This window comes from Rhinichthys klamathensis, unplaced genomic scaffold, assembly GCF_029890125.1.
Source record: "Rhinichthys klamathensis goyatoka isolate OS25496 unplaced genomic scaffold, OSU_Roscu_1.1 h1tg000523l_1, whole genome shotgun sequence".
Classification (NCBI taxonomy): Eukaryota; Metazoa; Chordata; class Actinopteri; order Cypriniformes; family Leuciscidae; genus Rhinichthys; species Rhinichthys klamathensis.
Genome location: NW_026607002.1, coordinates 172,471 through 184,579, shown reverse-complemented (window position 1 = coordinate 184,579; position 12,109 = coordinate 172,471). Strand labels below are relative to the sequence as shown.

Below are 12,109 nucleotides of genomic sequence, written 5' to 3'. Positions count from 1 at the left end.
ATATTATTCTCATTCAAATGCTCATATAATGCACTTGTGCTACATTTAATGAACTGAATGTATCTCCTTCTGAGTTTCTTCCATCAAAAATAGCCATAATTTAGTTTCTGATGGCATTTTTCAGCCTCCTTATGGAAGTCATTTAGCTGTTTATGATAGTATGAGCCTTTTAATAAATGTTTTTGTTGTTTAATGTCAAACCCTAACAATGTTAACAGCTATAGTTTTAAATTGAAAAGTTTTTGTCATTTTAATTAGATTTATTTTAAAGTATGTCTATAATGCTTTCATTCATTTAATTCATTAATTTGAGTTATTAATTAGTTGAGCTATTTAAGTTGAACTTAAAAAAGTGATAAATATTACCTTTGATAAATAGCTCAAATAAAATATATTTTAATAATAATAATAATACATTTAATTTGTAAGCGCTTTTCTAAGTACTCAAAGACACTTTACAGAAAATCGTAAGACAGAAGAAACACCATTTTACATTTTTATTTCAGTTAATTTTTATTTTGTTTCATGTAACAAAAATGTTTTAGTTTTAGTTATAAAACGGTTAGTTCCAATCCTTGATTCTGATTGGTCAATAGCTGTGCTTTATTCACGATAAAACACGGCTATGACCGCTTCACCCAACGGTTCTATGTATCACTACACAACACCCCTAGCAACCACTCTTAGCAACTTAAACAGATGTTTCATCTCATTGATATTGTTCATTTAAAGCTAGAGCAGAGCATTGTGAGAGATCGAGTAAGCGAGTGTACCTGCATTTACAGTAGACGTAGCATTTTCCTTCAGGTCAGTCCTATATTCATAATAAAAAAATGCGTTTGAATGTCCGCTGCATATTTTGTCCTTTTAACAGTCATGGGGTTTTCCGTGCATAACGTTAGTCATCTGTCAGTTGCGTCTGTCTTCTCCGTGATCACAAGTTCGAGTCCTTTCAAAAGCCTTCTCTACAGACTCACTCACTCACTCACTCATAAAGACAGTCTTTGCCGCCATCTATTGGCGAAATAATATATGTAACTTCTGTTGCTGTTCACGTTCCGGGACTATTTTTTCCAGCGGAAGGCAGGCTTTTAGTGATTTTACTTCATGAAAGTTGCATAGATACATATTTTTCGGCTTTAATATTTTTATTGTGTGGCAACCGTTTTATAAAAGCAATAAGGTACTCGAGGCAAGTGCTGTATCGTGAATAAGTAACGGCTGAAGGGGTTGCAGGCACTCCGCTTCGCGTCGTGCCTAACAACGCCCTCCAGCCGTTACTTATTCACGATACAGCACAGCCTCTCGTACCTTATTGCTTACTTAACTATTATAGCCCTGGTTTACATGCACATCAATTTTCCAATATGAATTAGAATTTGGCAATTTTCTGTACATTTTTTTGGCAGTATTGAGTCATGAAACACTGCAATCCAGCTGCAATATTCTGATTCCCCATATTCTGATTCCCCATATTCTGATTCCCCATATTCTGATTCCCCATATTCTGATTCTCTATATTCTGATTCCCCATATTCTGATTCCCCATATTCTGATTCCCCATATTCTGATTCCCCATATTCTGATTCTCTATATTCTGATTCCCCATATTCTGATTCCCCATATTCTGATTCCCCATATTCTGATTCCCCATATTCTGATTCTCTATATTCTGATTCCCCATATTCTGATTCCCCATATTCTGATTCCCCATATTCTGATTCCCCATATTCTGATTCCCCATATTCTGATTCTCCATATTCTGATTCCCCATATTCTGATTCCCACCACTGGGATTTGCCTGTTTTAATGAGAAATTGCATGTAAACTTATTCGGAAAATCCAATGAGAGGAAGTATATGCAAATGCTTTGTCTGCAGGGAATTGTGGGAATTGTAAGATTGTTATTTGGCATTGTTTGCCAGATGTTTTCCTTTGGATTTTGCTGTATGAGGATAGTCCTGCTTATTTCGTTAGATGTTGATATGTAAATGTATACGGTCATATGTTAATGAGCTCATGGTTTTAAATAATGTCATAATCATGAAGATTTCCTGAGGTTTTTGCAGTTTAGTTTTAGTAAATGAAGCTTTTAATGGGAAGTTTTGTGTTGTGAATGTTAGAAATCAAACTCTTATTTCAAAAGAGCAAGAAGAATCCCTGGATAAAAACGAGAGTTCACTCCGAGAGCTCGTTCTGTGTCGTCGTCTTCTGTACTTCAGCTCCTCTGTGTGGAAGCAAATCTAGAGCTAAACTACATGTGTTTGCAGAAATAGAGCAGGTTGTGTGTGTGTGTGTGTGTGTGTGTGTGTGTGTGTGTGTGTGTGTGTGTGTGTGTGTGTGTGTGTGTGTGTGTGTGTGTGTGTGTGTGTGTGTGTGTGTGTGTGTGTGTGTGTGTGTGTGTGTGTGTGTGTGTGTGTGTGTGTGTGTGTGTGTGTGTGTGTGTGTGTGTGTGTGTGTGTGTGTGTGTGTGTGTGTGTGTGTGTGTGTGTGTGTGTGTGTGAGAGTTCTCTGCGGTCTGGTCGCTCCCTCATAAATAACGTCCCAGTGTTAAGGCAATGTCTCATCCAGACACAAGGCCAGGAAATTAAAACACCCTTATCTCTCTCCTCTCCTTTTCTCTTTCTGTCCTCTCTGCTCTTTCTCTTTCTTTGTGTTTATTATGACCGTCCACTCCTTCTCTTTCCTGAAGCAGAAGAAGCTCTTATCGTATTGTTGGAGCGTCCAGCTCCTGTGATACACACACACACACACACACACACACACACACACTATATACATACAAACACACACACACACACACACACACACACACACACACACACACACTATATACATACATACACACACACACACACACACACTCACTCACACATACTACATACATACATACATATACACACACACACCCACACATACTCACATACATACACACCCACACACAAACACACACATACTCACATACCCACACACACACTCACTCACACATACACACACACACACATACTCACATACATACACACCCACACACAAAAACACACATACTCACATACACACACACACACATGCACGCACTCTCTCTCTCACACTACACATACACTCTTACACACACAGATTATCACACACTCTTACTCACACACACACACACACACACACACGAATATGATTCATAATGACAGAACTCAATAGATGATAGAAACTGAATGGAGACACATGTGACTTCAGCAAACGTCTCCATCATTTAACCCTGTGCTCTCTAGAGGAACCAGCTGAGATGTGAAAGATCACATGACTGATTCTTGATGTGTAATACTTGTTCTCATTATAAGTGAAGGAGTGATGTGGCCGAGTACTGAGCTCTCCTGTCCTTTATTCCAGGTTTATTGGGATGAAGTTTAAGGCGGTGACTTTCATCGACTCCAGCTTTCAGAGCTGCTACTTTGAGGACGTCAGCTCCGTCGGGTCCGTCTTCAGAAACTGCACCATCATAGACGGGTTCTTCTATAACACAGGTACCAGAGCGCCCAAATATACTCTTCAGGTCTGACAGGTGGTTGAAACAATCATGTTTTGGTGTTAATGTAATTTATCTCAAATATATATATATAAATATTTAAAATATACACTCTATATATTTATTTATCTTAATTACTAATATGATTAAGTATATTAAATGACTTCAATATATAGTATTATATTTAAAATAACACACAATTATAGTTTCAATTATTATTTCAATTATTATAGGTTTTATATTTTAATTGTAATATGTTCTAAAATATTCTGTATATTTATTTATATTTATTAAATATTCTTATTTTATTTTAATACAAAAAAATATTTTAATAAAAAATAGAATTTATAATTAAATTATAAAAATATACATTTATATTTTTAATACAATAATACAAAAATATTACATTATTTATATATATATATATATATGTGTGTGTGTGTTTGTCTATATATATATTTTATGAAAAATATAAATTATATGTATATTTAGTAAATATAAATACATATAGAATATTTATAACATATTAAAATATAAAAGATTTATAAATAATACAAACTATACTTTTATTTTAAATATTGTGTGTGTGTGTGTGTGTGTGTAATATCTATATATAATGAAAAATGTTAAATAGAATTTATAATTAAATTATAAAAATATACATTTATATTTTTAATACAATAATACAAAAATCTTACATTATTTATATATATGTGTGTGTGTGTATATTTTTTATGAAAAATATAAATTATATGTATATTTAGTAAATATAAATACATATAGAATAATTATAACATATTAAAATATAAAAGATTTATAAATAATACAAACTATACTTTTACTTTAAATATTGTGTGTGTGTGTATATATATATTATTTTATGAAAAATATAAATTATATGTATATTTAGTAAATATAAATACATAGCCTATAGAACATTTAGAGTGTGTGTGTGTGTGTGTGTGTGTGTGTGTGTTCGAAAGGCTAGAACTTAATTGTCTAACGATAACTGCGCTCTGATTGGCTGTGCAGTGTGATTGGTTTATAGTACTGTGATCAATGGGGCATGAAACTCAACCCTTGTTCCGTTTTAGCAAAGAAAAAAAAGAAGAGAAAGGGCTCTTCTGTAGTGGATCTGCGGCGCTCCGAGTGAGTTCTGCAGGGATCAGAGATATCTCACTGCTGCTCACGATCCTCCAGAAACCACAGGCTTTGAAGCTCAAATTGATTCTAATTTATATGCATTTGAAGGCAAAAAGACAAGCAGATGCATTAGATGAAAAACAGGATGAAAGATAAAAGCGGAGGGCAGTGATTATATAATGAAGACCTGAAACGGACACAATAAAGGTTCAGTCAATGACATGCATCATCTTTAAATAAGTGTAGCAAAGACGGTATAAACATTTCAGGACATGAGCAGGTAATGCATCTATAGAAGTTCTTCACTACCCATAATCCTGAAGATTGATCCACTGGAAGTTACTGTTACCATAGAAACAGGAATTCTGTATCATTTCAAATTAAAATAAAATTTTGAATTGATTGGTTTGGTATAGAACTCTATTGAAGAATGTTCTGAAAATAATAAAAGTTAAATGTTGTGAGTTAGTTTGAATTGTGGAGTGTGTGTGTGTGTGTGTGTGTGTGTGTGTGTGTGTGTGTGTGTGTGTGTGTGTGTGTGTGTGTGTGTGTGTGTGTGTGTGTGTGTGTGTGTGTGTGTGTGCGAGAGAGAGAGCAGACAGCGATGGGGTCATTTCAGGGTCTGGCTGACTCAGGAAAACCCACCTTACACACACACACACACACACACACAAACTCACACCTCAGCAGAACAAACACAGACACCAGAGAGAGAGACCTGATGCCTCATGGGAAATTGAGTTCATGTCTGTAATGAAATGAAACGAGTGAAGGCGTGAGCTCATGGAGAGATGGAGAAATGCTGCACATGCTCATTCACTAATAGCTTTTCAGAGGCTAAACTCCCTAAAGACACTCCAGTGAGAGAGTGATGGAGTGTGCTTCAAACTGTGACCAGAGGAGGGCACTACATCTATCTATCTATCTATCTATCTATCTATCTATCTATCTATCTATCTATCTATCTATCTATCTATCTATCTATCTCTATCTATCTATCTATCTATCTATCTATCTATCTCTCTATCTATCCATCTATCTCTCTATCTATCTATCTAATCTATCTATCAATCATCTATCTATCTATCTATCAATCATCTATCTAATCCATCTATCAATCATCTATCTATCTATCTATCAAATCTATCAATCATCTATCTATCTAATCTATCTGTCTATCTATCTATCTAATCTATCAATCATCTATCTATCTATCTATCAAATCTATCAATCATCTATCTATCTAATCTATCTGTCTATCTATCTATCTAATCCAGTGTTTCTCAACCTCTCCTGCAGGGACCCCCTGACAGGCCATGTTTCTGTTTTAACCCTGAAATGGCACACCTGATTCAAGTCATTAAAGGCTTAATGAGTAGTTGACTAATTGATTAATTGAACTATTCCTACTGTAATTACTCATTAAGCCTTTAATTACTTGAATCAGGTGTGCCATTTCAGAGTTAAAACAAAAACATGGCCTGTCAGGGGGTCCCTGCAGGAGAGGTTGAGAACCACTGATCTAATCTATCAATCATCTATCTATCTATCTATCTATCTAATCTATCAATCATCTATCTAATCTATCAATCATCTATCTATCTATCTAATCTATCTATCTATCTATCTATCTATCTATCTATCTATCTAATCTATCAATCATCTATCTATCTATCTAATCATCTATCTATCTATCTATCAAATCTATAAATCATCTATCTATCTATCTATCTATCTATCTATCTATCTATCTATCTAATCTATCAATCATCTATCTATCTATCTAATCTATCTATCTCTATCTATCTATCTCTATCTATCTATCAATCATCTATCTATCTATCTATCAAATCTATAAATCATCTATCTATCTATCTATCTATCTATCTATCTATCTAATCTATCTATCTCTATCTATCTATCTCTATCTATCTATCAATCATCTATCTATCTATATCTATCTGTCTATCTATCTATCTATCTATCTATCTATCTAATCAATCATCTATCTAATCTATCAATCATCTATCTATCTATCTCTATCTATCTCTATCTGTCTGTCTATCTATCTGTCTGTCTGTCTATTTGTCTATCTGTCTATCTTATCTATCTGTCTGTCTGTCTGTCTGTCTATTTGTCTATCTGTCTATCTATCTGTCTGTGTAAGTACAAGTTGATCATCTGTCATGTATCTCCTCATCTCTCGTCTGTCTCATCCAGATATCGACGACTCAAAATTCATCGGCTCCTCTGTGATCAACTCCACGTTTGCGCACAACAAGACCGGCTGTCAGATGACGTTTGATGACGACTACAGCGCGTACTGGGTGTATTTCATCAACTTCCTGGGAACGCTGGCCGTGTTGCCAGGCAACATTGTCTCCGCCCTCCTCATGGATAAAGTGGGCCGTTTGAGCATGTTAGGTGATGACATCACCAGTGAACTGCAACACCACCACATTCTAATTTAGATTTTACATTCTAAATTAGGAAAAAAATCGCTTTGAGAACCTAGAAAAGCGCTATATAAATGTAACGAATTATTATTGTTATTCTAAATGTTGTTGTTTGATGTCATGTTGTTGTCTGTGTGTGTGTGTGTGTGTGTGTGTGTGTGTGTGTGTGTGTGTGTGTGTGTGTGTGTGTGTGTGTGTGTTCAGGCGGCTCGATGGTGTTGTCCGGCATCAGTTGTTTCTTCCTGTGGTTCGGCACCAGTGAGTCCATGATGATCGCGATGCTCTGCCTTTATAACGGACTCAGTATATCAGCCTGGAACTCACTGGACGTGGTGACGGCCGAACTCTATCCCACCGACAGGAGGTACACGGACACACTATCACTAATAAACTCAGTCATTCGGGCATGTACTGCGGTCTCATGAGGAAACGCAGCTTTTTAATATAACGTTTTTCTTGTTCCCGAATACAAATATTTTTAAAGTATTTGTTCGAAATAAGTATTCGTAAAAAAACACGTTATTTGTGCCTTTCCGAATACCGTATTCGGGTTCGGCTCCACCCCTACTGCTGATTAAGGGTGTCAATTTTAAAGGGACCGAAAATTAATTCCCAATCTCGAACTTCGAATTAAAAAATGGAATCGTCGATGCTGCCAGCCCTGTGTCACGCCCGGTCGGCGTTGAAAAGCTGCGAGTCTATGGTCAACCTCCTCTAACTTAAATACAGCCATTCAAAAGACAGCACGGCAACTGCAGATGCAGGAGACCCATCGACAGAACTTGAACCCCCTCCTCTTTCATTGAAGTCACAGGTGTGGAAGTTTTTTGGATTTCCAGTGAGTTATGTCAAAGTCCTTTTAGGCAAGTCATGCCACTCGGCCGCCATCTTGGCAACGCCTCCGGGCAGCTATTTCGGACTAACAAGACCAGGCTCCTATCTAAATGAATGGGCAGAGAGTCAGAACTGCAGTTTCACTGGTCACCGGGACATAAAAACTGCATATATAGAAACAGCAGTAAAATATGATAAAAATCGCTGAAAAAGTTTGATGACTTTGCCCCAAAATAAGGTTTAAAACGCCCTTTTCCCCATAGGTTATACTTTTACTACGCATGCGCAAGGGTTCTCTCCCTCTCTCTCGTGCGTGCGCTACACTGTTTGAAGCACAGTATGTGCGGGCTCTTGCTCGCTCGCTCTAGATTCCGGGAGATTTGAACTAATTTGCGGGCATCAGGGAGCCGCTATCAATCTGCGGGAGACTCCCGGAACTTCCGGGATACTTGGGATGTCTGATATTTACACAACTCACACATACACTGCATATCAAATCTGCCGCCTTTTCAGACAGTAACGTATTTTGCGCTGTCGCAAACCTCAACTGTGCGCATGCGTCAGTGGAACCGGACGATAGGCTTAAATGTTTCCCGGCTTGACTGTAAAAAGCAGACGATTGGCTTTCCAGCGGGAGGGGCGGGACATGTGCAGACAACCGCCATCTTTGGCGTTACGGGTTTTCCCTATATAGTTGTATTAAGGATTGAGGAAGTGGCATGTCTCTATATAATAGGGGTGTAACGATATTTGAACCGAACCGAAAAACCGCGATACACCACCCACGATACGTATCGCGATACTCTCATGGCGAACCGAACACGCCCCGCCCCCTGCTGCCCCGCCCAGCCCCGGCTCATTGCACCTCATGTCTTATGTGTACACAACGAATACAGGGCTGTTGCCTAACCACCATTAACCACATATAATCGCAATAAGCTCAGTGTTTTGTTACTTTTGATAATAAGCAAGGTGTAATCTTTCAAATTATGTCTATTTGATCACGAAATGCAAACAATAAATGCCGTTTTGGCGCTCTTAGATGTGGCGTGACGGATATCACTGTATGCATGCGGCAGCGCGGAGCGCGATCATCTCTTCCTCAGTTACAGAATAAACATGAATGGACACCCGAAGGTATGTTGAAAGATACAGTATACTTACTGAAAGGCATCATAACTCGTGTAAACACTCAATCAGTGTTTCAACAGCGGAAATACGTCAATAAAACGCTTAGTTTTCCACATAGCTTTATATTTACCTCAGGCAAGTCATTCAGTGTCCACAGCTTGCTGGTTTGCTAACTCTTTCACTAAATAAATGCTATATATTAGCCTATATATTATATTTTACTTAACCTGTTTATGATATCTTGATTATTTAATGTATGTTTAAAATAGTTGTCATGAAAATAACAGCAACTGTGTAAATTATTATATAACAATAACAAATTAGAGTAAAAACATGTTAATGCAAAAATTGCCTTATGTGCAGTTTACATGTTTTCATACAATTTGTTATTTGAGTGTTGATTATTATTATATCATTTAGGCTAAAAGTATAGGCTCTGTTGTTAAGCTTTAATGTTATAGTAATGTGCAAGTAAGGGCTGTAGTTTACAGCATTAGCAGATCATTTTGTTATCCTTGAGAAACGTTTACTTGTAATTGAATTAATTTAAAGACAAAGACACAATTTGTTCATTAAAGCACTGTTTAATAAAAAATAAAAGCAATTTTAGCTTTCTAAACCCCCCCACCCCACCGAAATGAACCAAACCGAACCGAGACCTCAAAACCGTGGGACGAACCGAACCGTCAGGTTTGTGTATCGTTACACCCCTACTATATAAATAGTCTCTGGTTATGTTGACAACGTTCGTGCTTCAAAAAAGCCACAGTTTACTTTGCAGACATCCCAAGCCTCGTGGAAGTTCCGGGAGTCTCCCGCATATTGATAGCGGCTCTGATGCCCGCAAATTAGTTAAAATCTCCCGGAATCTAGAGCGAGCGAGCAAGAGCACGCATGCGAGACATCTGTGCTCCAAACCGTATAGCGCGCGCACGGGAGAGAGCGAGAGACCTTGCGTATGTGCCTCATGAAGCGCATGTAAGACAGAGAGCATCCTGATTGGCCGGTTTCGGCTTTAAAAAAAATAAATGTAAAAATCGAGAATCGAATCGAACCGTGACCTTAGAATCGAAAATTTGGAGAATCGTGACACCCCTACTGCTGATCTTGCTAATACTGCTGATATTGCTAATACTGCTGATATTGCTAGCTCTGCTAATCTTGCTAATACTATTGCTAGCTCTGCTGATATTGCTAATACTGCTGATATTGCTAGCTCTGCTGATATTGCTAGCTCTGCTAATCTTGTTAATACTATTGCTAGCTCTGCTAATATTGCTAATTCTGCTGATATTGCTAGCTCTGCTAATATTGCTAATACTGCTGATATTGCTAGCTCTGCTAATCTTGCTAATACTATTGCTAGCTCTGCTGATATTGCTAATACTGCTGATATTGCTAGCTCTGCTGATATTGCTAGCTCTGCTAATCTTGTTAATACTATTGCTAGCTCTGCTAATATTGCTAATTCTGCTGATATTGCTAGCTCTGCTAATATTGCTAATTCTGCTGATATTGCTAGCTCTGCTAATATTGCTAATACTGCTGATATTGCTTGCTCTGCTGATATTGCTAATACTGCTGATATTGCTAGCTCTGTTGGTATTGCTAATACTGCTGATATTGCTAGCTCTGCTAATCTTGCTAATGCTGCGGGTCTCTCTGGTCTGCAGAGGAACTGGATTCGGCTTCTGTAATGCCATGTGTAAACTGGCCGCCGTCTTGGGGAATGTAATATTTGGTTCGTTGGTGGGAATCACGAAATCGATCCCGATCCTGTTGGCGTCGACTGTGCTGGTCGGCGGAGGCCTGGTGGGTCTGAGACTACCCGACACCCGCTCCAACGTCCTCATGTGACCCCACTACACCTGTGACCTCTGACCCCTGAGCCGCCACGGAAACACGCTCAGGGTGCAGGAGGAGCCAGCGGCTGTGATGCGTTTGCTTTCTTTATTCATTTAAACTCTGTTGTTTGTTTACTTATAAACGATTATTTATGGATTTATTTTATTGGTTTAGCTTTCGACTTGCCCAGTTTAGATTAAAACTAGATCATGCTGAAATTCAAATCACGAAGTGTCAAAACGACAACGTGTCGATCTGTTTTTAGACTGCGAGTTTGTGAGCTAATCTGGGTTGGAAGAATTATTTCAAATTATTTATTTAGAAAATTCAGCAATTTTGTTATTATTATTTTTTAAATGTTATCTTTATTATTTTAAGCTGAACACAAAAAATTCAGGTGATTTTTTTTTTTTTTTTTTTATCAAAACACTACTTAATTTCCTTGAAATGCTCAAACAAGAGTAAAAAGGCTATTTAGAGATGTAGACATTAGCGATAACAGCTTTTATTGGTAGCGTAGGTCCGAGTCTCCGGTGGCCAGAGGCGGCCTTTGCAATACGGAGGAATAAAATCTTCTCCCGTGGCCTCATGGGATAGTAAAGTGTCCATCATACGCACACTTCAGAACAGGAAGTAGTAGATCATCCGGGTCCTTTTTGCCCACTCCGACATACTTCTTTTGTCACATACTGTTTTCCTCCTACTATATAGTAGGGAAGTATGCGATTTCGGATGCAGCTATTGCCTTAACGAGTTAGTCGTTGAATCATTCAGCCAAACGATTCGTTCAAAAACGGCTGATTCATTCAGGGACAAAGCAGAAGTGAGTGAGTCATTCATTAGAATGATTCGTTTAAAAATGCAGATTCATTCAGAATCTGTTGCTCGTGCAATGGCTATTTTCGTTGGACAATAAACAATAGTGTGTCTAAAATGTAAGTCACCTAATAGCCTATTAACTTATTGTTGATTGAGTTGTTCAATAAAACTCAATATCACATTTGCAAACGTGCTGCTATTCGGGAAAACAGCACTTTTGCTCGTGTGGTATTGCTTAGAAGTATAAAAAAACAGGAAATTAGGAGATTTTTTTGCACCAATTCTTGTTTTTTTGGAAGCATTTTTATTAATTTTGGGGGCATTTTCCAAGTAAAATGTCCTTGTAACTGTTAAACTCCTCCAACAC

At 37.6% G+C, this 12,109-nt stretch overlaps 1 protein-coding gene across 2 annotated transcripts in view; it reads left to right on the top strand.

Annotated features, from left to right (window-relative positions):
• The window catches only part of LOC130073042 (synaptic vesicle glycoprotein 2C-like), a 61,081-nt gene extending 49,949 nt beyond the window's left edge, over window positions 1–11,132 (top strand). For both annotated transcript variants that reach the window (XM_056238436.1, XM_056238437.1), the window contains exons 10-13: window positions 3,379–3,512; window positions 6,878–7,081; window positions 7,318–7,477; window positions 10,752–11,132. In XM_056238436.1, the coding sequence (XP_056094411.1) occupies window positions 3,379–3,512; window positions 6,878–7,081; window positions 7,318–7,477; window positions 10,752–10,935 (682 nt within the window). In that variant the 3' untranslated portion in view covers window positions 10,936–11,132. The remainder of the gene's footprint in view (window positions 1–3,378; window positions 3,513–6,877; window positions 7,082–7,317; window positions 7,478–10,751) is intronic.
• The last annotated feature ends 977 nt before the right edge of the window (window positions 11,133–12,109 follow it).